The sequence below is a fragment of the Onychostruthus taczanowskii genome, unplaced genomic scaffold (genome assembly GCF_017590055.1).
Source record: "Onychostruthus taczanowskii isolate IOZ18803 unplaced genomic scaffold, ASM1759005v1 scaffold3, whole genome shotgun sequence".
Classification (NCBI taxonomy): domain Eukaryota; kingdom Metazoa; phylum Chordata; class Aves; order Passeriformes; family Passeridae; genus Onychostruthus; species Onychostruthus taczanowskii.
This window is the reverse complement of record NW_024500349.1, coordinates 7,946,892-7,971,652: the sequence shown is the minus strand read 5'-3', so window position 1 is coordinate 7,971,652 and position 24,761 is coordinate 7,946,892. Positions and strand designations below refer to the sequence as shown.

Below are 24,761 nucleotides of genomic sequence, written 5' to 3'. Positions count from 1 at the left end.
CCCTTAAAACTTTTGTGATTGTGTACGTGGAGTTTTTTGAGGGTTCTTTGGTGGAGTGTGGAGATTTTGTTATTTTGTTAAGGTGTTTTTTGTTTTTGGGGGTTGGGGGTTTTTTGGGTTTTTTTTTTTCGGTTTTTTTTGGGGTTTTTTTGGTTTTTTTTTTTTGGTTTTTTTTGGGGTTTTTTTGGTTTTTTTTTTTTTAATTTATTTTTTGTAATTATTTTTGGGTTTGAGTTTTGGAGGAACGTTTTGGTTTGGTTTGGTTTTGGGTTGGGTTCTTTTTTTATAGACTCAGTCCACCTTGGAGGCCTCCATCAGCTGCACGATGTTTTCTCACAGATTAGAAAATGCCTCGTTGAGAAGGCAACTCCCGAGCATTCCCAGCACATGGAGAAGGAGGAGTAAGAAATGTCACCGCTGGCAGCAGTGCCTGTAATCTCTGCGTTCAGCGGAGGCCCCAGGATGTAAGGCGGCTCCTCCCGGCCTCGGCCTCCTCCAGCGGGGATGCGGCGGCCGAGGCAGCGGGGACGCGGAGCCCGGCGGCGGGCGCTAAGGGGGAAGGGCTGCCGGCTGCCTCTGCTGCTGGAAAGTGCCTCCCTGCCACGGCGGAGTTCTCACCCGGCCGCTCCCGGAAAATGTGCCCCCTCCACACCCTTGAGAACATCGGCGTTCGGAACGGGGAAGGCATCTGCCTGTTCCCGGCGATAGGAACATACACAGCCCTTTGTCTCTCTAGCCGAGGTGCGATATTCAGCTGCGGGCCATGGAAATAGATACGCCAAATGGCTACCGCGACGCCCTCCTATCCCTCGGGGAGGTGGGCTCGCCCCGAGGCCCCACGGTGCCCCGGGAAGGGCTGGTGCCGGCCAGCCTCAGCGGGAGGCCGTGTGCTTGCGGCAGGGCGGACGGGATACAGGACAACGGCGCTCCGCAGCTGGAAAACCCGGAATGCTCCGGTCCCGCTGCGCACATCCCTAAATGCCCGGGCTGGCTGGAGCACCCTAAAGGCCAGGAGGCGGGGAAGGCAGACTGGAGGCAGGACGGTGTGGAGCCTGCGGCGGCACCGCTACACCTCAGCGGAGGGCGGCTGCGGCCGGGGGTGCTGCCTGCCAGGCGTGCCCGCCGCACCCCGGCCGGACCCGGCACGGCCCGAGAGCCGCCAAAGGCACGACGGCGCACCCGCCGAGGCTGCCGGCGGAGGCCGATGGGGCGGCGCCGGGCGCCACGTTTCCTCGCCGGCCCGAGAAGCCGCGTTGCCGCCGGCGGAGGCGACGCGAAAAGAAACGCAGCAGAACCGCGGCTCCCGGCTGGGCTCCCGGGGCGGGCAGCGGCCGCTCGCCCGGCGGCGGGGAGGCCCGCGGGCTCCTCGCACCCCTGGGGCAGCGCCCGCCTCCGGCGCCGCCGCTCGCGGCCTTTCCGTGACTGCCGCTGCCTTGCCCGTCGCGGCCGCGGCTTCGCGGCAGCGAGCGGGGATTGAAGTCCCTCTCCCTGCCCAACCCCGGCAGGAAAACCTCCTTTGCCTGGGTATTACGTGTCCTTCGTGCTCTACCCGTTACTGACATTGATTTTTTTTTTCTCTTTAACCCACATCATCACTGTTAAATAAATAGAAATATCCCATCCCCAAAGACGGCGACACCGAGAATTGCCTGGTCCACACCGGGCTTTACAAGTGTTTCTGTTCTTCTGGCGGGACTCCTCTGTTGGTCGCGGGGAAAGCGAGTGAAGGAGCCGGAGTTGGAAAAAATCCTCGCTGCCAGAATCCTTGCCATCCTCGAGTTAATAAAACACAAATCAACCGTGGGTCGGAGCTCCCGGAACGGGGCAAAGACATTGAGCTGCAGAAAGCGGAGATCCACAGCCCTCGGGAGGTGAGGGCAGGCTCTTCTCTAGGCGTCCTCAGGGTAAGAGACGGGCACAAAAGATGAAAAATAAACTGTTTATAGTAAAATAAAGGAAATCCGTTTCAAGTACCCAGAGTAGGAGCAAGAACGTTAAAAATTAACAGCGGAAACAGGAAACACTTATCTGAGTAAACATTGTCTCAGAATTTCACCGTTTTAAAATTGGGAGGGCGCGAGGTGCTCGGCGGGGCCGCCGCAACCCTCCTGCCGCTGCGGTGCCTGCGGCGGGGGCCGCCGCCGACCGCCCGCTCCGGGGCCAGAAATCGGAGCCCGGCACGACGAGACAACCCGATCCTCGGCAGCCAGTTTGGTGGCAAAGATCGGAACTGCAGGAGTTCCTGCGTGGTGAGAGATGAACAGTCCAAAAGTGATGTTTGGAAGGCAGGAGTAGTCTGCCGCCGCGGCTGAGGAACCCGCGGTTCGGGACCGCGGCGAAGAAAAAAGGCGCAGGGTTGGCGGAGGCGGAAGGAAGGAGAGTTCGCCCCGGTACCGGCCATGGGAAGACTTGCTTTGGGCGCACTTTGAAAATCCCCAGCGACTCCTGGGGCAGCGGTGCGGCGCCGGAGGAGACGGCGGCGGCCCGGCGGCCGCGGCCAGAGGACCAAAGGCATCGCCTGCTCGGGAAGGGCGCCCGCCGCTGCCGCTGCCTCCGCCGTCGGGTTTCTATGCCCCCTCATCATTCAAAAATGGGGGACCATCGCTTTCTCACGGCGTTTCCTGGAGCTCCCCCGGTGCTGCCCGGGTCACCGGCGCCGCCCGCCGCTTCCCTCTCCTGCCCACGGGACGCTGCCGGTGTCGGAAATCTGTCGGCGGTACCCGCCCGCCAGCGTCGGTTTTCTGGAAGTCATGGGCGCAGGTAGTTGGGAGAAATGGTCAGTGCCGGGGGACAACCATCTCGGCTCAGAAAGCTCGTCATGCTCCTCTCCCGGCACATTTCTGCATTCCGTCTCCCTGTTTCTGTCCGTCTTCTCCAGAAGCTTTTCATGCTTCCTCTCTGTTGCTTTCCCCGGGGCTGGATCCCCATTCGTGCCGGACACAAAAGCGCTGCTTGGAGCTGCAGGCAGCTGAACCAGGGCGGAAAATTTGGTCGGATGAAGGCAGAAAAACATCCTTTTCCAGCCGGCACAGACCACTCCTGCCTCTATCCTTGACCAGACTGCTTGTTGGACAAGCTCAGGAAAACGCAGTAGACTTCGCCTTTATCCCTCCATCTATATAAACGCAACGTTGGATAATGAAAATATTCCTCTTACATGTACCGAGCGGAGATTTTTTTCCTTTCAGGGAGAACTTAGGTACATGTGAAAGGAAAACCTGTCACTATGTATATGCAAAGGAAAATATTGTGAAACCGGGAAAGCTGACATAGCAGCTTCACAAGTAGAACACCAAGATGCTATCTTTGATCGTCCTCCCAGTTGTGCTTAGCAGTATATAAGCATCGCAGTGCCATCTGCGCAGGGCCAGCAGCAAAACAAAAGTTTCACATGGCAGCACAAACATCCTCGGCGGCTTTTGCAGCTCGGCAAGAGAGCTACTAGAGCGTTTGTTCTTGTTCAGACAGGAGATGTCAAATTGGGAGAGGTCGAAAATACCGTAAGAGCTTAGTAAACCTCGAAGGGAAATATCTAACTCCTGTTTCACTGCCGAGTGCTTCACGGGCACTCCACAAAGACCGAGATTAGCTCCGCATTGATGCTAGAAGTAGTGATTAACTGCTATTTCGAGTAAAATTAAGCACATTTGGATCAGTGTGCTAACGTGCAAGCCTCTGCTGCAGGTTCAGTGCTGGTTTTTGGGCGAAATAATTCAACCAGTGCAGTGTGATTCACTCATGTAGCTGAGGGAATCGTGCCAAGATAGACATTCGGTCGCATTGAGAGGTATCTTACTATTAAAACGTATTTAGTTCCACTGAGGATTTAAAAGTAATCCAGGGTAGCACAGGCAGAACATTGCACTCGCCATCACAAAAATCAAGTTCTTCCCTTCCCGGACAGTGCAGTTTAACAGGGGCTAAGCTTGAACAGAGAGGAGGTAAAACCTGTGGTTGACTGGGATGTGAGGATGAACCATTTGCTTTTTTTCAAGAATAAATCGGGGTGAAATAAAGAGCAGCAAATGTTTTCAAGACAGGCAACCAAAACAAATCACTACAATTTCTAGGGTTTTTTTTCCTCCCTCTGTTATTTTAGTGTGCTATACTGAACTGTTCACTAAAATCTTTGGTACACCCAGAAATACTTCCCATGAGAACAAGATGTTTGTCCTTTAACACCACATTATCAACAGAGGTAATTTGCTACTTTTCAATGAATTATCCCTTTTATTTGTTTATTTCTTTGATCAGCTATAAATGAAAGTTATTCGTGTATATAAAACTGAAGTTTTTACTGTTGAAATTGAACTGTACATGTTTACTACAGGAAAAAATATCAACTCTTGTTTAACAAGACATATACATCAATAAGCAATAACCTTGTGGAGGATTTGCAATCACCTGGTCTATAAAAACAAGCAGGACAAGTAACAGCAATTTATATGCAAAAGTAATGATTTAATGACTATAAGCAAGACAAAGCAATAAGAATTGTGCTTCTTTTGCAGACTGGAGACAATGAAATGTTTAACTACAATTTTTCCGTACAAACATGAAACAATATCCATATAGAATAAACACCCTCACAAATGTATAACTGATGGGTGATGAACACACACAAAGTTCGACCAAAGCAAAGCACAAACTGAAAAGTGTTCTGGGCTGTTCATATTTTATGGTGGAAAAGTTCCTCCTATTGAAAAAACCCCACCCATAGAAGCCTCTAATAAAATGCACCTACTTGCAGGCCATTAAAGAGAAGGCATTCTCCACAATTTATTTGAAATATTAAAGTACCAGTTAAATTTTAATGAAGTTAGTACTGTACCATATACATATATATTAAAACAAATTTAGATAAAATGCCTTCATCCAGCCACTTGCTGGTTCCTTAAAATTTATATCAAACAGTTTATGGCTTCTATAATGATTCCGTGTGCTTTTAGAAACACAGTCCCACCACACCAAATAATAAAAAGGTAATCAAACAGGTCCAAAACTTCCACGTCCCTTGATTTCTTTTTTTCACTGTATCACTTCAACATTTGGTAAAGTAAAAATATTCCACTTGGAAAAAAAAGACAAAGCAAGGAAAAATTCTTTTAAGATTGCCAATTGCCTCCAGGTTATCAGAGACTTGAATGTGCTTCCCCAATACTGTAGCTCTCACACACAACGTGTTTCTTGCAGTATGAGCAAAGCTCAAACAGGCGGCATCTGCAAGGGTCGAACCTGTTTAGAAATTTAACAACCATATCATGAGTGCATGAAACACAATATTTTCTTTATAGTATTTATAAATATATCATACAATACTGTTTCCTGTTATGTCATATACCAATATGGCATTGTACAATAAGCATAATGCCATCTGATTCTTACAAAAGCGAATCATTTAAACAAGTCAGTAAATAAAACGGTAATACCCGCTTTTAGGCATACAGATTGTAAAACTGAAGTTTTCTTTTGATCGGTTCTGCGCAGCAACAGAGAAGTAAAAGATGCAACATAAGAATCAAAATGGCTAATACGCAAAAATTGTTATTCACAGTGACATGGCTACATATATGCATTTTTCTATGCATATTCTTTCAATTTTGTTGGATTTCAAGATGAAAAAGCACTTGCTTTCTACAGGTTCACAAAACAGTATAAGAACAATAACAATCGAAGAGAACGCAATGGAGGAGTTAGTCTGGATTAACAAACTACTTCCCAGGATTTGTATTGACTTCTGGAGACTCCTGGCTCCAGATGATGGGGACAGAAACAACTCCACATCATTCAGAACAGGTGAAGGTGTAACTTTCGTTTGTTTCCCAGTCCTCTGAAAAATTTACATTTCAATCTTGCGTTTCCAATAACGTCCATCCTGAATGTCACCTAGTCCGCCTTTTATAGCCAAGTTCAGTGTTACTACAAAAGAAAGCAATTTGGATGATAGTCACATGGATTAGCATCTATAAAGCTGTAATGGCATGGAGAGATCTATATAAAGGAGGGGCGAGGGTGGTAGCCTGGTTGGCACATCAACCAGATGAAGTGGCTGAGGAGCCATTTATTGATGTTTTCCGAGCTCTGTTGGTAAAGGAGGACTGGTGGTTACTGCTGGGGCTGCTGCTGGTGCCATTCATGGTGCTGGAGATGTGGGGGAACTGGGGGTGAGGAGACTGGACTGGCGTGCTGGGGCTGGGCAAACAGGAGGAGGTGGAGGGGATGCCTCCCGCTGGGCTGCTTGCCTTGTCGCTCCCAGAGTCACTTTCCAGCTCCCCACTATTATTCAAGCCTTCCCTCTGGTGACTGATCTTCATCCTCTTGCAAGTAGGTCGGACCCGGTATTTCAAGGGCAGAGGCCCATTCTGCAAAGCAAAAGGGAGACCCTGGTAAGTGCCCTGCCCAGGCCATGACCTGCACCCTCCCGGGAGGCACGCTGGAAACACTCACCCGCCTCCAGGTGTAGATGTAGGCAATATCCATTAGGGTGTAGTAGTCCTTCAGAGGCTCCTCTTCATACATCACATCGATCTGTTCAAGATATGAACCCTTGCATTAAGGAGCATCCAGGCACTTACCCCTAGCACATGACTGCCCTAAGGTAAAAGTAGCCCCACTGTCACATATATCACAAATACAACAAGCAGCAATTTCTTGATACTTTGGTATTTACAGCACTAAAAAAAAATATGTCACCAAACTCTACAGACAGATTTTTAAAAATAAACCAAATAATATATGGCACACACCAGAAATACTTGGCTGTTTCCACTTGCTGGGACCGGCTGTAATGAGAAAATGAGTCCTACCAAAAACAACCCCCAAAAACCCCAAACAAGCAAACAAATCCCTCTTTCCCCATGGGTACCTGGAAAGTGTTAGGTATATCCATCTTACTCCGCAGGAACTTTCTTAGATGCATCACTGTCATTGCTGCTGGGCAGCGCAAGTATCTTTTGTCATTCACCTAGTGGCATAGTAAAGAAAATCAGTCTACTGAGAATGCACAATTACTCCCACCAACGTTGTATTTCATGCTGAAAAAAGTGCACCTTACTAAATTATGAACTGTAATGCAACAATGCCTGCTGTCTTGGAGGGCACATCAGAAATAAGTGGCAAATTACAGTTCTAGAGAATGTAATTTAAAATTGTAACTAAATTCATATGCAAATATTTGTATTATATTTAATATCTTTTCAGGGTACATATGCAATACATATTATTTTTTAATAAATTACTAAATATATTTTCCCAAATTTTGACGAAAAATCAGATTCTGCTTTAAAAATAATACTATGGGTATTTTGAATTTTAAAAAGTTGCCTGCCTATACAGCTGTATGAAAATGCTTTACCTCTTCTGCACCTAGCGCCATGACAGGAGGTGTGCTTCCTTTATTCTAGACACAAATACCTATGTATTTTTCTCAGCTACAGACCCGCTCCAAAGTTGTGTGTGTGTGTGTGATATGTTTCCCCTGGAGCAAAGGAAAGTTATTTACCTCTTCCTTTGATTTTTCTTTTTCCTTATTTCCTTTTCGCTCCAGTCTGTGAGAAGAAATTGCACAATTACAACAAAAAATAAATACAGGTGCTATCAAATAGGTAAACATAAAATTTTGCCATTCCAGAACTTGCCTATTCTGGTCAAAGAATTCAATGGATAAGCTTATTATCTCGTCGTCTGTTATAATTCTTTTGTCTTCATCAGCCACTTCTCCCCTGTCTTCATTAGAGCCATTGGCAGCTGCACAGAAATTTCCACAATAATTTACATTTTGAAATTCAAATCAGGAAGAATTGCAATTCTCACTAACGAGAAAAAAAAAATCTTCACAGTAAGATAATGAATGAAAGCTACCTGACTGTTAAAACAATAAACTTTTATTATGCTGACTTCTTAAAATTCTGTGACGGTAATACATCACTTGTAAGTTAAAAAGGAAACAGTAAAACATCTAGCTCAATGCCACACACATTAAAGTTGTGAACGAGAAGCTTTTACCATCAGCCGACGGATGAGCAGCATAAAAATCCCTTCTTCTTTTCATTTCATCTAGATGGAAAAGCATATATTTTTCTTTTAGTAGTTACTCTGTAACTCACGGTACTGATAAAGGATAGCAGCTCTGGTTTTGTTTTTCTGCTCTTAATAAAATACCTGATTTAACTACTTACTTTTGAAAAGGCCTGGTACTAGCTTGTATACAATATCCTGGAGAGTTTTATCTGACCTGAAAAAAGAACAACCCCACAACATAAAATTAAGCAGATGAAGCAATATTTTAACCCAAACGGCAGCTCCTCACTTATAAACTTTCACAACAACGAGCCGTCTTCTACAAAGTGGGAGGCCAGTCATAAAAAGTTAACTTACAGGACCTTGTAATCAAACTAACCCTGCTCTAAATACCACTCTGAGCCAAAACTCATCCATGTTACCACAACTGAAAAAGAAGTCTCTCAGACTGAAGGAAGGCCTTAAATCTTCATGTCCTTCCTAGAAAGCACAGAGAGCAAAACGCAGCGCTGACAACAAAAATGTTTCTGAAAGGCAAATGATATTTTAAAGGCTTTTGCCTCTTAGTTTGGAAAGTTGCAACAGGAGTTTTCATGACTAGGAGCTGTGGTTGGAGTGATGCATGTCTTGGGGACAGAGAAAGTAGAGGCAAGAAATATCGGGTGGTACAGCAGAATGCGGGAGAGGGAAGAGGCAATGACTGGTCTATGCTAAAATAGGCCAACAAAAACATCTAGAGGCATCTTCAGTTTCAATCAGTGAAGAAACTCCAAAGAGACCACATACACACGAGGTAGCTTGTAAATTGACAAGCCCTTTCAGATTTAAATTGCAGACGAAGAGATAACATTGACACCGACTACTGCTGTCTCCCCATATAAAGCAAAAAAAGAGATGCAGTGCGCACTTCCCAACTTTCTCCTACCTTATATTCAAAAGCGGTCGAGTTTTGTGAACTTGGACATCACAGATAGGACAATACTTGCTGGTCTCCAAGTAACGCACGATACAGGTCTTACAAACTGTAAGTCAAACACCACAGGCTTTTAGTGATGCTCCTAGGTGCCGCTCAGATATGCATAGATAAAGGTGCGATTTTCTAAACTATGCAAGCTAGAGCAAATCGTCCATTGTCAGCAACACGCTGCTTAAGCTAAACAACTACCCAAATAAGCTGCAATTACCATGAAAAGGAGACGCTTATAGCACATATATTATTACTTTAACAAAGACCGTAGGGTCGTCCTCAGAAAATCTGCACCGCGGCTGGAACACCTACTTCCCCTCTAGTCGGGGAGGAGGAGGGCGTCGGTCCCGAGCCCCTCGGGGGGTTTGGGCTTGGGAGGATTTTTTTTTTTTGTGTGTGTGTTCCCGGGATGCCGGGAAGGCAGGGAAGCGGCGGGGGAAAAACGCGGAGCGCCCGGTCGTACTTACAGGAGTGGAGACACTCTATGATGGTTGTTGCATCAATGAAGTACCCGCCGCAGAGCACGCACATGAGATGGGGGTTTAGCTCGGTTATTTTGATTCTGGTTGTTCGGTGCATTTTGGCGTGGCGAGGAGAGGCTCTGAAAGACACACACACACACACAGAGGACCGGTCAGCGGGGACAAGCGCGGCGGCGTCCCAGGTGCCGCGGTCCGGCGCATCCCCTTCCCCCGTGCATCGCATCGCATCCCCCGGCGCAGAGGAAGACCAAGCGCGGAAGACGAAGGCGGCGGCGGCGCGGGGCCGGGCGGCGGGCGAGGGCCGGTCCCGACGCGGGGCCCGGGGGCTGGCGGTGGGGGTGGAGGAGCCAAGGAGCCCGCGGGGGTCTGGGAGCCCGGCCGCGAAGGGAGGGGAGGGGGAGGGCGGGAGCGGTCCGGGCGGGGTCGGGTGGCACAGCCCGGAGGGTGCCCGGGCGCGGTGCGGGGCAGCCCGGCCGGCGGGGGCGGCCCCGGGCTTTGGGGTCTCAGCCTGGCGGAGGCGAGTGCCAGAGGCTCCTCCCGAGCCTCGGCCATTTCGGATCCTCTCAGGGGCCTCTCTCCACGTCGACTCGGTGCGAGGAGCTGGTCTGAGATAGCTCCTCTCCCCCTCCGCTCCCTCCCTCCGGCGAGCAGAACCGCGCCGCGCTCCCGGGGACCGAGCCCCCTGCACCGCCAGTGGGGTGCCGAGCCCCAGCTCCCGCTCCACCGCCCCGGCATCCCCGCTCCCTCCTTCTCTGTTTTCCTCACTTTTCTCCTTCCTACCTTTCTCTCACCCCCAACTCTTTTTCTCTCTTTCTTTCCTTCTCCCACCTTTTGACGCTTGTTTAAAAATCATCCCGCGGACGAGGAAAGCGCGGTGCAAAGTTTTGTAAAAGGTGTAAAGAGATTTGCATCACCAGAGTAAGGTGCTTGGACGGGAGAAAACAAGTCTCCGGATACTCAAGTAACCCCCCTTTTCAGCAATAAAGCACACAGAGAAGGGGGGAAAAGCCCAAACCGACTTTAAACGGTACATTAGTGACAACATGCGAAGGACCATGTGACCAGATCATTCCTAAAGCTAAATCAACACCTTGTCAACACAATGAGGAGACAAGAGTGAAAAACAAATGTCATTTCATAGTCTGAAATCCATCAAACCCCATCGCAAGCACTGGCACCAACGCTGGATGCATACACACTGTTTAAAATGAGAGGGAATAACAGATAAAGGGAAAAGCACACACAGGGAAAAATCCCTGTCAGCCACGTCAATTGTAGAGTAAATTATTTTCTGTCAACCAGACCCTGAAAAATGTAATGTAACAACGTTGCTCCACTCCAAGCTATTAATTTCCCCAGGTCAGTGCTTCCAGCACACCAACTCCTGCCCTTGGTCCCCTCTCCTCCCGAGGCAGAGCTTGCGAGCCACCTCTCACCGCAGCACCGAGTGCTCAACATGCGAGCAGGCACTCGCAAACTTCAGTGTTAGGCGGCGGGAGAAGAAAAAAAAAAAAAAAAAGGGAAAAAAAAAAGTGGCAACACAGTGAGGTTTCTAAAAGCTTTGAACGTCAGCAAAACTGACCAGGACAGGGGTACAACATTCGTCAGAAGTGTGCACAGCGCCAACGAGCGACCCCGACCAGGAAACTTCTCTTGCTGCTGCAGGAGAACCCTTGAGTGAACAGCAGATGAAACTCCCCAACATCAAACCATAGCCGGCCAGCACAAAGAAAAGCAAAGTTCCAGAAGCACCAAGCCAGACCAGCTCCCCAAAGCTGTTCCCAGCACCGTGCGGGAAAGCAAGACCCCCGCTGCATTGTACTGCGGTTTAAATGTCGCTTCCAGGGTCCCTGACCCTCTGCTTCTTCCTTTTAAACTGATACCGAGGTTTTGCTTTTCCCAGAAAAGGCACAGACGGAGTTTCTACACGCCTCTCTGAAGAACCCAGCGCCCTGAAGCCGGCGGCTCTGGAGTCCCTTTAGGTACTTACACATGGACAGCTTTCACGGTTCTGTGTTTTATTTGTTCAAGTCACTACCTTATAATTTATAAATATCTAAACCAAAAAAAAAAAAAAAAAACCAACAACCCAGCAGTGACCGAGGTCACACAAGTCGGCTGACCGAGAATTCCGTCCCAGCCCTGACAGACTGGGACAAACCTTTCAAGACATTAACGCGTTTATTTCACGCAGGCGAAGCCCCTTCCTAAATGGAGGGGGATTAAATTCAACCGTGAAACCTGTTTTGTCGAAGTAACCCCTAAATGCGGATTATTTATTGCCCAAAGTTAGCACATTTTCAACGTGCTATGAGCTATCTTGAAAATCACTGATTTTCCCCAGCGAGCTGAACCAGGCACTTAATTTCTCCCCAAAAGCCACCCGCACAGGCACACGCGTGTCTGTGCCCGCGGGGATGTAACATGAACGCAGGACATTTTACTACATCAGCCTGAGTTTAATATCTTGGTACGAGGGAAACCCTTGCAGATGTTTTTTTATGCCCCTGCTGATCTCACGGTGAATGCCAACACTTCACAGAAATACAAACAGCCTCTTAGCCAGGACAATATATATTTACACATTGACACACGGAGCAACTAAACGTAAAATATATGTGGATAATACCTGCTACAAGTAAACACTGCCAGCCAACCGATTATACAGAGGCCTTAAACAAGTTATGTCAAAATGAAGAAAAACAGAAGTGCATTCTCTTGCTAAGAATCAGCTACATTATTAAAAATCCATAAAGGCAATAAGCTATCAAACCTTGCTCGACAGGTCTCTAACAGAAAATACATACATAAAAAAACCCAGAAGCATCGCTCGGGTAGGTTTGTGTACTTTGTACCCATCTCCTCTCGGAAAACTCTCATCAGGAATAAAGCAGCCTTCATTCTACATCTTCACCCATTATCAGCCAGAGCCACTTGTACTATCGAGCCTGTTATTACTCTTTCGCTTAAGAATGGCCGCATATGTTTTAAAGGAGAGGACAGTAGTTCTTTCAGAGGAGGCACACGAACCTCAAGTATCTCTGCGCAACTCGCTTCAGCGAGAGAAGACCTGAATATTGGCAACAGAGTGCAAAAGGACCCCAGGCTCTTAAATCGCCTCCCTGGGACTAGGCATAAGACACAATCCATCTACTTTAAAAAATACAGCAAAATGTTAATTTTGTAATATCTAAGCGACCAGGTAGGTCAAGACTTCGTGTCTCTGGCAAAGTGCAACACAAGTCTCAGTTTCCAGGACGGGCTGCACAGAGTCACTCAAAGTAGTTTTACTGGACTGTACTGAACGTCCCTGGTCTTAGGGACAGTCCCATTACAGAAGCTGCTCTCACCACTACAGACTACGCAAAAAAATTCTTTTAGCGACAAGCTTGCAAATGGGCACACATGCCCAGGTTTTCTTCGACTTTCCTGGAGAGTGGAGGAGTGAATCAAAGTTTTTAGAGGCTGAAAAGTTACTGCCTCACTTTTATGGAAATGCGATTTTTTTTCCTGCTTATTTTCACCTGATTATTTGCAAATGTTTACAGCAGACACACAGAAACATCCCGCTTTATATATTGCCAAGGCCATTCAATTATAAAAACATAACACCAGCAACTTTCAAGTGCTGCCCATAAGCAGCACGAGGAGCCCACTCGTGACATCTTTAAGATCTGACAAAGGATTCCATGTAGATTTACCCTTCCCGGGCTCAGGGTAAAAAAAAAAATACCAACCAGAGAAAAGAAATTCACACACACCACCCCCCCTCCGCGTCCCGCAGACACATCACCTTTGCTCCAAAGGCTCCAGCAAACCGCTCGCCCCAGCTCCCCAAGACCGCATTAAAAGTGCTACCCTTGCCCCCCAAAAAAGTTATTTCTCGCCGTTGACCACCCCTTGCCTCTCCCAGTAGGCACAAACCCCTAAAGTTCAGCATTTAGAGCAGAAATGTAAGAGGAGACATTGGAAACAACTGGGAACCGCCATCTTACAACCCATCCAATTTCACAGAAGTACTTGTCCAACTTAAGTTAATAACATTTTCTGCTGGGTGCCCCGGCGCCTAACAACCCCCCCAGGAGGATCGCTACCCCCCACTGGCTCCGTCTCTATAAAATGGGTGCATTATCTGACATTTTAACCCCCCCCAGACACATTTCTTTCGGGGAGGACTGAAATCACTTGACCCAGGCAGCTCCAGATTTCACGAACGTCCCTGTTTAATCAAAATCTGCCTTTAAACAAAGGGCGCTCGGGCCGGGCTGGCAGCAGGGTCGGGAAATATAAATATTCTCCTCGGGGGCCATGTGCACAGAAAGGTTTTAGGGGGCGTCTGGAGAAAGAAAGGAACTAAAATTTGCAAATGTGGGTGCGTAACGCGAGCGAGTGCACAGGCTGCTGCTGCTGCGTGTCTGTATGTGTGTGTGTGGCTAGAGCAGCCTGTCAGCGCTTTTCCCATACGGAGAGCTCGGGGGACACCTAGGCGCCCCTTTGCAGCCCCCAAACCGGCCGAAAACCGCCGCCGAGCCCCCTTCGCCCCCCGCCCTTGGTAAGGCGACACCTCGCTTCATACGTACCCGGAAAACGGAGCCGGTTGGTGATGATCGGAGCGGCCAAAAAAGACAATGAAAGTTAAAAGTCGTTCAGCAGAAAATGAATGTGAGCCAAGCGGCCATCTTGAAATGAACTGCAGACGCTGTCAATTGCAATAAGCTTATTGCCGCCGCCGCCGCTGCGCTCCGCTCATTTTAGTTACAGAACGCCCGGGTCTCCTCCGCTCCTCGCGGGCCCTTCTCGCTCGCTCCCTCGCTCTCTCGCTCCCTCCGAGTTGGCCGCCCGGGCGGCTCAGGCGCTGCGAGCGCACAGTCTCCCCGGTCCGGATGGGTCCTCTCTCCACCAGCCCATTGTCTCTCCCTCTGCCCCCCGCTCCGCCTCGCGGCCTCTCTCGCGTTCCTTCTTTTATTATTATTGTTATTATTACGAGTATTATTGTTGTTGTTATTTCATAGTTGGTGGCGGGGACCCGGGGAGGGAAGGAGGGCGGGCGGGCGGGAGGAGGGCGGAGGAGGGAAGAATGCAACGCTGAAGGCACACAGTGGAAACTGACACCGTCCCCAAAATGGCTCGGAGTTCGCCCGCCCCGCCAGCGTCACGTGGGGCGCCTCATTCCTTAAGGGCGGCCTGGGAATTAGCGGCGCTGCCGCCGGGGCCCGGCAGCCTCCCCGTGACCCAATCCCGCAACCCGGCCGCCTCCTCCCCCTCCGCCTCCCTCCCCTCCCCCCGGCCCTGCACGCGCTCGCCCGCGCGCCGCCGATGCCTCCTTTTCCTCCTTTTCCTCACCGCCCGCCCCGACCCCCGGCCCCGCTCCGCGGCTCCCGCCCGCCGCAGCCCCAGTGCCTCCCGCCCTCCTTCTCCGCGCTCCCTCCGCCCGCGCCGCGGCTCCCCTTCAGCCGCCGCGCCCCCGCCCTGCCCGGCGCTGCCCTCTCCATCCTCCCCGCGCCGCAGCCCCGCGGCCCGCAGCCCTCCGGCCCCACACGCCGCCCGGCACCCTGCCCGCGCAGCCCTCGCCTCCCTCCGCGCACTTGTTGCGCGCTCCCACCCCCGGCCGCCCCGCACGCCCCGTCCCGCCGCGGGGGGACCCCGCGGGGATCCGCTCCGCGGCCTCGGGGCCGCGCGGAGCCGCCGGCGTCGAGGCGGCGCGTCCCCTCGAGGGCCGCGCGGGCGCTTTTCCGCCCCGAGCGGCGGCGGGAGCGGCTGTCGCGGGGACCCGCGGTGTCCCCGCATCCCGCGGGCGGGACGGGGAGCCCCAGCGCGGGAGGGAGGGAACGGGGGAAACCCTCGCGGTGCTCGCCTCCGGCGAGGACGAGACGCCGCCCGCCGCTCGGGCGCCGAGGAGCGGAGAGGAAAAACCCTGCTCCGCTGTGAGGGACCGGCCGCCGCCGCGCATCCTCCGCGGGGCCGCTCTCCCTCGGCGGCAGGTGCGGCCGGACCGCGCCTCGGAGCCCCTCCGCACCTGCGGGCGGGAGCGAGCGGAGAGCGGCGCTGCCAAGGCGAGCGGGAGACGCTGGAGCAGCCGCGCCGTCCAGCCGGAGCCGCCACCCGCCTCCGCTCCATTCCGCGGACTCTGCCGGCTTTCCGCCAGGCGCCCCGGCTCCACAAGACTCAACCGAATCCTTTCCTGCCCCCCGCGCCGGGGTCCGACTTTTCCTCGTAGGAGAGATGTAAGATCGGCTGGAAATGACAAAGCGCGGCGGGCGATTTAGCAAACGCGCCGTAGCCGCGGCACGGGAAGCAGGCGCTTTTGCCTCACCGAGCTGATCTAACGTTTAGCACCTCACTTTTAGGTACGGCTAATTCATCCATAGAAATTGCACAACAGGCGCGAATAAACCTTTATTAGATCACAGAGAAAAATAAGCAGTGACAGTTGTAAAAATATACAAAATAAGACAGAAGGAATACTTTGATGACACAACAGTTCAGCAAATATTTAACAGGAGTTAATAAAAAAAAAATTACATGAGCAGGGAATACCCAGTGCAGACGTAAAAAATTCACTTAATTCACATCCAAGGACTTAAACCCCAGTTTGCATCAAGAGATGAAAGACATTTGTCATTTAGGAGACACTTAGGAAGGAGAGTGCTTCAGCAGGCTGACACCTTCCTTCAATCACATCTGAGTTGCTCGTTCTAGACTTTTTGCAGCATCTTTTAGCTTTCCCACTAAGTCCTAAGAGATGAAATAGAGTCTTAGAATAAGCATATTTTTTAAAGTTCAGCTAGAAGAACAGAGTATTTTTTTAAAACAGACACTCAAGTGAAACCAGCACCTTGTAGTACAAAGAAGTGTTGCAACTGATGAACAATGCAAGCAAATAATTAAATAGCTCTGTATTTTACAAAGTAGTCAGAAAAGTGGAAACTGAAGGAAAACACTTTTTAAAATGTATTTTCTCCTAAAATAGATCATTATCATTTACAAATAGCTTTTACTGGTATTGCCACAATGGCTAATGCTGACATTTGCTTCTGGCTTTGAAGTACTACCTGGATTTCTAAAACACTGAAAATATTTTGAGTGCAATTTTGCACTAGGACCATTCTCCAGCCAAAGCACATCAGATTTACTATGCCAGCAAACCGACTAGAAACACTTATTATTGACAAAAGGACAGCTTTTGAGACACACTTATAGAGAGGAGGTGTAAACCTTAAGTTTTAATATCTTGCTTTTCTCTCCCACCAAGCACTCTTCCCGATCCTCCAGAGTTTGGTCACTTCCAAGCATTACAATACCTCTATTGTTCAGTTACACATTTAAATCGCTAAACAAAGATCAACGTTTGTTTCAGGACATTTCTTACATGTCATTAACACCACTGAAGAGCCTTCAGTTCCTTCCCTATTTTTAATCATGACACATTTAAATCACTGAACCAGCTTCTTTAATCATTTCTCTGAAGCACGGGAAATCAGAGTTTCAGAAAATGACGAGTTTCCTCCCACATATACATATGGATTACAGTTATGAAAACAGACAAAATATTTATGCACGTATGTAAAACACTCCCCACGCAACTAAATTCAGTTACTTTCCAACTTTATTTGAAAAGACAGTAAAAATACACTTGGATAACTTCTATGGAAAATTCTCTTATCCTCTCAGTATTGGATCTTTTTTTTTTTTTTTTCTAATAATAGTGTATATGATTTCATTTTGATTGGCAATTTGTTAAAAACATGTACATCCACAACTGGGGCTAAGCACAGAAAGATGAAGGAAACAAGTACCTGTAATTGGTCCATTGTACAACTAAAACTAACATCTGGCTGTGATCCTGAATCACTGTTCTGAAGGAAAAAAAAAACAACAAAGAAACAGCAATGTCTATTGTATTTTAAAAATATCTTGAAATTGCATTTTTTCCTTTGAGGGTGCTGAGAGTACAGTACCTCTACGTTTAAGGTCACCAAATAGGAAGGCTGATAAGTTTTATGAAGTTGATTGTTCTAAATTAAAAACAAAGAACATGTAAAAAAGCCAGGTCTCAGCATTAAAACAGTCTAAAGAAACATCTTGATCTGTTAAAATTACCTTGATCTGATATTCCAAGCGCCAAGACACATCAGTTATATGGAGAGGAGATCTGCCTATGCTGAAAGACACAACAGTTATAGGCCCCTATGCTAAAAGAAAAGGTAATTTTCTCAAGCTGTCCATCAATAAAGAACTTTCATGATCCTGGTAACGCTTCTTGGGATGTCCTAAAAGGTTATTTTAGAGTAGAATTCCAAATGAAGAAAAGTTTCAATAGCTGTTTTCTAGAGTTTGTTTAAAATGCACTTTATTTTTTAATGGCACAATATTACTTACTTTAATCACCTAAAGTATGCAGAAGTGTCTTCCAGGACAGTTTCAAACTAACTGTAAGTGAAACCATATCTCTGCTGAGTGATTGACCTACCTTCCCAATAGGATTTCCAATGCATCCTTGTTTTTCTGAAGCAAGAGAAAAAAAAAATTACTAGGTTCAATAAATTCCTATGAAAGAAGAAAAATTAATATGCTAAAGTTGGTTTAAAAACCTGATATTCGGTGCAAAATTGTTCTATTCTCTCTTTATCCAGTTTGCAGTCTTCTAGGCACGTGCTACAGGGAAAAAGAATTTATTAGTTTTCTGTTAAGATTAACTCAGCAGTACACTTTTAAGTAACAACCTCTAAAAAATGGTGCAGCTTCCAAGTATGAGTACCTTATAGCAGATATGTCAGCTTTCTGCTTCCCTGCCTCCAGAATACACGTTGCAGCCGCAGCATGGCAATGTTTTAATATTGTAGGGTCAATATCTTTCAGGTCTGGATCGTCTAAAATAAATGAATTGCTTATGACACACTTATTTGCCAAACCCCAGCACACGGTACCAAAGGCTGCTGCTCACCCTTTGAACGCTATCTTTCCCACAAAAACGTCAAAATGAAACACATGTGGTGTTTCAGAGCGAAAGGACAGAACAAGAAGGCAAGGTGTGAGGAGGCGGAGGAGAAGGTGAGGGCTGAAGCACTGGCTGGGGCAAGCCGTACCAGGCAGGCGGGGCTGCGCGGCGCTGAGCGCCCCGCCGCCTCTACATCTCCTTCCCGTTAGAAAAGAAAAAAAAAAAAAAAAAAAAAAAAAAAGAAAAGAAAAAAAAAAGAGAAAAAAAGTAGGGAAAAAAAAAAAAAGAAAAAGAAGAAAGAAGGAAAACCTCAATTTCCCCTGCGAGCCCCGTCCGCGATCCTCAGCAGCCCCTTAATGGGAGAAGCGGGGCTGGGGCCACCGGCCCGGAGGGGCACCGGGACCGCCCGGCGCCGGCAGCTCCCTCCGTCCGCGGAGGAGTCATTAACACCGCCAGATTAATGGCACGGCCGCGCACCCTCGTGCCGGGGTCGCCGCAGGACGTGTCCACGCGCGAAAGCCCCCGCAGGGTCGCAGCGAGGGAGCACCGCCTCCTCAGCCCAGCCCACCCCGCGGACACGAACGCGCGGGGGGACCCTTCCCGACCCGCGCCCCTTATCTCGGACAGCCCGGAGCTTTACACAGCGGGCGAGCATTGGCGATGACACCCCGCGCAGCGGCACCCTGGAGCCGCCCGCGGGCGGGAGCCGCTCCGCGGGTGTGCGCGGGCAGCGGACGCGCGCGTGCCTGCGCGGGGGCGGACGGAGCCCCGCGCTCCGCGGAGCGGCGCGGCCCGCACCCCCCAGCGCGCCGCGCCTTACCCAGCCCGGCCTGCGGGTGATCCAGGAGGCTGCGGAAGGCGGCGCGGAGGAGGGCGGCGAACGGGCGGCGGGGGAAGCGGCGGGGGTCGCCCAGCAGCCGCCACCCGCCCTGCGCGTACGGCGACAGCTCCATTGTGGGCGCCGTGACCTTCGACACGCGCCCACGTGACGCGCGCGCAGCTGATCGCGGGAAGTGGTTCATATTTCCTACCGCCGCCGCCGGTGATGCTGATGCTGATGCTGCTGCTGATGCCGGTGCCGCCGGTGCCGGTGATGCCCCTGCTGCTGCTCTTGGTCCCGCTGGTGGTGCCGCCTGTGCCGGTGGTCCGGCCGCGCCTCCCCCCGCTCCCCTGCCCCACCCAGCTCCGCCGCTGTCCTCTCCACGCGTGTCCAGAGTGCCGCTCCTTGCGGTCCGGAGTGGGTGGTGGTGCTGTTTCCGTGGGAGATGCGCCACGAGGGCGTGTTTTGGGGTGTAATTGGCTCTTAATGAATCTTAAAGGTGCTCGTGTCTCTTGAAATCTCTAAAGGCTTGTGTCTCGATAGATGCCTAGCGTGCATGTGTTGGTGTGAAGCTTTACAGCCCAAAAATGTCTTGCCGGCAACCTCAGATCCTCAGGAACAGAGCCTTATCCCTTCGTTATAGAGAATCAGAACCATCGAGGCTGGAAAAGGCGTTCGGGATCGTCCAACCTTCGACTGGATAGCCCCGTAGCCACCCAAACATAGCAGAGCGCCACAATCCACTCGGTTTTTTGACTTTTCCTGGGATGGTGACTCCATCACCTCCCTGGGGAGCCTGTTCCAATGCTTAACCACTCTTCCAGGAAAGAATGTTATTTTGCTTCTGAAACATGTATGTGTATCATCAGATATTCCCCCCTCTCCCCACAGTTACAGATTTGTGTATCAAACCATGATTTTTACCTGTGGTTATGGCCAGCTGCAACGTGAGCTTACTACTAAACTAATTCCTTTCTTTCCTAAAGTAATTTTCTAGCCAGGATTGCTGTTGTATTTTGGCAAAAGGGTTTGATATTTACCAAAAAATAGTTACAGATAGAAAATTTGTGGTGATTTAGGAAAGGTGAACAACTGCTGTCTTAAAACATTTCCATGAAAATTTAATAAATCCTTCACAAGGTATTAACCTCTTATGTTAGCATTTTATTCTTTAAGTATTGAAACATTGCTATAATCCTCAAAAATGCTAAAGTTTACTTAAGTAACTTAAAAGTATGCAATGCAATATTGTGTGGTTATATCTCAGCTAAGGACCAAATCAGTACTGATGTAGTCAGGAAAGGTAAAGGCCTTAGTGTGTTACATGAATCATTAATCATGATGTATATGACCTTTGGAGTTCATGTAGAGAAAATGTTTCAGATCTCATTTTTTTTCTTTGTGTGTGTCTATTCTGAATGGTCAAGAACGTTACTGTGTTACCTGGCAGTCTTTATCGAGCAAACATTTCTGCTGGACATTTTTTAAAGAGAAATGCAGTGCTGAAAGCTACTCAGCCTAAAAAATATAAAGGCCTTTGGCAGATTCATGATTCTAAAATAATATCTGTACAAGTCAAAATGACCAAAAAATTTCATTTCTTCTGAACTTTCATGGTAATTGACTGGTAGCTGATTTAACTAAAAAGCTGTTTGGAATTTTGTATCCATCACTCTCACTAATTACAATCCGCCATCTAAATGCTTGGTCCAGCTCTGGAGGCCAGTTCCAGCTTTGTCCTAGCACAGATGGTAAGATTAGACTTTATCACATCTCACCACAACACCTTTTTGTGTTTATTTGAATCATGCTACATTTGAGACCACCCAGCAACTTCTTTTCTTTTTAATTTTTTTGTGATTTTAATATTTTTGTGATATTAATTAATTAACATTTTTTGCAAACCCAGCCAGTGCATGCATCTCCTTCAGTATGGATGCAGGCTATCAAAAGATTCTGCCTCCAGTTTCCTGCCTCCTGTGAGTTGTCTGGCCACTGTGTTATAAAAACACACATTTATATACCTAGGTCTTAATTGTGCCCAAACTAAGGTAAAGAGGAAAATCATACTGGCTGCAGGATCAGGCTCTCAGTTCTAACTCTCATGTACAATATTAGGCCTCATGACACTGTGCAGAATGAGCATGGAATGTTTTGGAATACAGTCTGAAATACTATCTCTGGCCTGATACATAAAAATTAATACCACAGAATTTACAAACTGCAAGCTTCAGAGTCTGGCAGACAGAAACCCCCTTTTTTTTTTTTAATTTCTTTTTAAATTTTTTTATTCCCCTAGAAACAAGAAAGTGGCGGTGACAGGCAGTTGGGCTGACAAAATAAGGCTTTCTGTCTTTTTTTGGTGTGGTTGTCAAATATAGACGTGATACCTAAGAAAAGCCAGCATAAAATGGAGGAGAAGAAAAACCATAACATGGAGGAGAGGACAGAGTTCTGAGCTGTAGAATTACAAAGGTAAAGAGACCAGGTCTTTAAAAAAGGGTTGTCACCTAAAATATATGAAAATGAACACACAGGGTATGATTGCACATTACAGAAATTTCTTCTTCAACATCCCATTATCATTTATAGCATATTGAAATCTATAAATTAACACCTAGCTTTAAAGGTGAAACAACTGCTAAAGAGTCATTGTAAGATTATGTAGTACATGTAACTCTCATCACAATTTCATCACAAAATTTATATTATCAAGTCCTCTACCCAGTCTCTCAGCTTGACATTTTTTTCTTTCTTTTTCCCTACAAGAAAGTAATGAGATAGATTCAGATGGGAAGATTGCTCTGAGGTTTTACTAATTGTTTAGAGCATATACATATTTTAAAGAGCTGTTCATTAAAATTTCCTAGAGAAATCTAAACTGTATATTGAAGAAAGAAATTATGAAGGAAATGCATAAATATTGACTAATAATTAATCAGGGAGACAGACTACCTCAGCCCATGCCAGATAGTAATTTTTACAGCTTGAGCTTTGTTACTTAGAACAAAATAGTTCAGCTGTTCAAAATGAAGGGAAATCATTAGCATCTCCAGAGAACTAATTCATAAAATTTAAACACTGGCGTAAGTATTTCTGAAAAGTCTCAGATTAACATTTTTTAATCTGTATATTGCTCTTCATAGAGTTAAGAGACAGTAACAGAAGATGAAAAACACCAGTTTTCTGCCAAATTATTACAGAATTCCAAGAATTTCTTCCACACATTAATGGAATGCCCATTGAATTTTCTTTTAAGTCAGTATCAAGCCTTCTTTACTATAAAATATATTTTTCTGAATAAAATATTTTAATCAGATCAAAACAGTAAAAATAAGTCAGTATTTTCTACAAAAATTATTTCTTGCTGGATTAATATCTTTAGAGACAGTGTGATATCAATATACCAGTAACTGACAGGATCATAGAAATAAAGAAAAGGAATCTGCATGTGCCAGAAAGTCCAGGAAAATTTCTCTCATAATCACAGGCACTAAAGAGCAGTATATTAAATAAAATACTGCCTTGAACCAGGCAATTATGTGAATTATTTAATTGGTATGATTATTGTAGGCAGTCCTCATATCTGCTGAAAATGCAGTACTTGTCACTTATTAAAAAGAAAATATTTGCTTTCAGAAATTTTTGGTATGTATTAATTTCAATAAATGCATTGTTTGTCTGGACACAAGGGCTATTCAATAAAACATGCTTTGTTTGCTTACAAATAGCTCTGATTAACAGTTAAGGACCCTAGCTTTTTATTTAAATATGTGAAATCACTTGATTTATTTTGGTAAGGTAGAACCTATAGTAGTTGAATACATTTTTTACCAGGTATTTAATCTTTTTTGGTCTATTTAACATGAAAACCATTTTTTCTACTAGGTAGTATTTTTGGAGTTGAATGAGATTAATTTATTAAAAAATAAGTAGGTATTATCTATTTACATTTTGATTAGCTTTATTTAATTTTCTTTTATCTTATATTTGTCAAAACTTAAAGTCTTCTGTTTTTACCTTCATACATGAAAAAAGCCAGATATTCCTAGATTGTAGGAAAAAAAGAGGAAAAAATATAGGGCTTTCACATTTTAATTTTACTTTTAAGCTGTTGATATTTCAGTCCTTATTTAAATACTCAGGAATAGGGGCAACCAGAGAAATACCACTGCTTAAAACATTATAGTTCCTCTGATTTCTTACAGTTCAGGAAAATCTTACGTATTATAAAAGTTCCCTTACCCCCTTATTTTATTAAAACACAAATCAAAACTCTAAAAATTTATTTGAAATTATATTTTATAATTTCTTGCCAAATTAAAAAAAGAAAAATCACAGGGATAATTTGCATACTTTATGTCCAAGATCGTGCAAAAAACTGAGTAATAAAAGAATGTAAAAATCTGTGGATGTGAGCCAGAGTCACTGTGATGTACAGTGCATCCTCCAGGGTAGCAGCTTTGTTGTTTTATATGTTTTGATTTATTTTTAAGTCCTTCTAATTAAATGGAAGTCCTGTATTTACTGAATTTTCAGTCGTTCTCTTTCTTTTTCTTTCACAGAGAAATAAAGCTAAGTAGCTCAGAATGTGTTTGCTCTTCCTTTGGATGAAACTCTGATGTCTTTGATTAAATTCGTGGAGGTTTACAAATGAGGCCTACATAGAGCACGCTGCTTTTAATGTCAGATGAGAAATACAAACATTCCTGCTGCTTTGCTGGAATTACTGTTGTAATTCCATATCTAGTCCTGTCACAGATGAACAGTTTGTCCTATTCACAAAAATACTTGGACCTGCTTTTTAGTTATTATATTGGTATTCTGTCTTTGTAAGCAACACTTATTGAAAGCAGGTCTTAAAGGGAAATTTTTGCTACTTTTCAAAAGATCTGACATAATTTACAAATACTTCAAAGTTGAGGCAGCTCTCAGATACAGATGTCACACGTACTCAAAGTTCTTTATTTCTAGCTTTATTTTGTAGATTTATTGAGAAAAGTCTAATCTGTATGTGAATTTTAACAGTAAGCCAAGTATAATTGAAATTTGTTAATGTTTAAAGTAAGGCTTTTTACATGTTTATACACATGATGGTAAGATTGTAGCCTTGCCGGTGGAAACCTGTAAGGAGGATATTATGTTCTATTGTCAAGAATCATTCACAGTCTGTCACATTAGTGCTAGAGATGTGTGTAGAAGTGTAATTACTATAAGCTGACATCCAGGAAATGTAAGTAAAAATAGATAAACCTCAAAGGAAAATTAAGCTGTGGGGCTCAGGTACTATTTGTCTCCAGATGTTTAATCTCACGACACTAAAATGTTATTTAGCATATCACCTAATTTTGCTATGTAAAATAATTTTGTATTTATATAGCAAACAGAAATGTGATTTTCTTAGTTTCCTATCAAATGAGATAAAAGAAGAAACACAGACAGTAAGTTATCATTAATCCAGTATTTAGAGGTACTTGATACAACATTTTTAATTCTCTTTATACAGTTCCACAGTATCAAGAAGCAAAAGTATCT

At 46.4% G+C, this 24,761-nt stretch overlaps 2 protein-coding genes across 2 annotated transcripts; both read right to left on the bottom strand.

Annotated features, from left to right (window-relative positions):
• Positions 1-4,998: 4,998 nt before the first annotated feature.
• BMI1 (BMI1 proto-oncogene, polycomb ring finger) lies at positions 4,999-14,518 on the bottom strand. Its single transcript, XM_041408639.1, has 10 exons — positions 14,049-14,518; positions 9,454-9,587; positions 8,945-9,041; positions 8,178-8,233; positions 8,005-8,055; positions 7,638-7,746; positions 7,502-7,547; positions 6,866-6,964; positions 6,448-6,528; positions 4,999-6,362 (listed from the first exon to the last, which is right to left on the bottom strand). The coding sequence occupies exons 2-10, from the start codon at positions 9,563-9,565 to the stop codon at positions 6,033-6,035; spliced, it is 981 nt and encodes a 326-aa protein (XP_041264573.1). The 5' UTR covers positions 9,566-9,587; positions 14,049-14,518; the 3' UTR covers positions 4,999-6,032.
• A 1,333-nt stretch (positions 14,519-15,851) lies between these two features.
• COMMD3 (COMM domain containing 3) lies at positions 15,852-19,377 on the bottom strand. The gene is made up of 8 exons (XM_041408640.1): positions 19,227-19,377; positions 18,227-18,338; positions 18,060-18,123; positions 17,939-17,973; positions 17,569-17,629; positions 17,427-17,483; positions 17,265-17,324; positions 15,852-16,203 (listed from the first exon to the last, which is right to left on the bottom strand). The coding sequence occupies exons 1-8, from the start codon at positions 19,357-19,359 to the stop codon at positions 16,144-16,146; spliced, it is 582 nt and encodes a 193-aa protein (XP_041264574.1). The 5' UTR covers positions 19,360-19,377; the 3' UTR covers positions 15,852-16,143.
• Between the last annotated feature and the right edge of the window lie 5,384 nt (positions 19,378-24,761).

Bases quoted from the DNA above. Each gene is read 5' to 3' on its own strand.
- BMI1 (XM_041408639.1), bottom strand. From the start codon at position 9,565: ATGCACCGAACAACCAGAATCAAAATAACCGAGCTAAACCCCCATCTC. The intron at 6,965-7,501 runs GTAAATAACTTT...CTATGCCACTAG, and splicing joins AAGAAAAATCAAAGGAAGAG to GTGAATGACAAAAGATACTT. The intron at 6,529-6,865 runs GTACCCATGGGG...TATCTTGAACAG, and splicing joins ATATACCTAACACTTTCCAG to ATCGATGTGATGTATGAAGA.
- COMMD3 (XM_041408640.1), bottom strand. From the start codon at position 19,359: ATGGAGCTGTCGCCGTACGCGCAGGGCGGGTGGCGGCTGCTGGGCGAC. The intron at 18,339-19,226 runs GTAAGGCGCGGC...CATTTATTTTAG, and splicing joins TCACCCGCAGGCCGGGCTGG to ACGATCCAGACCTGAAAGAT. The intron at 17,484-17,568 runs GTAATTTTAACA...TTTTTAATTTAG, and splicing joins GCTTGGAATATCAGATCAAG to AACAATCAACTTCATAAAAC.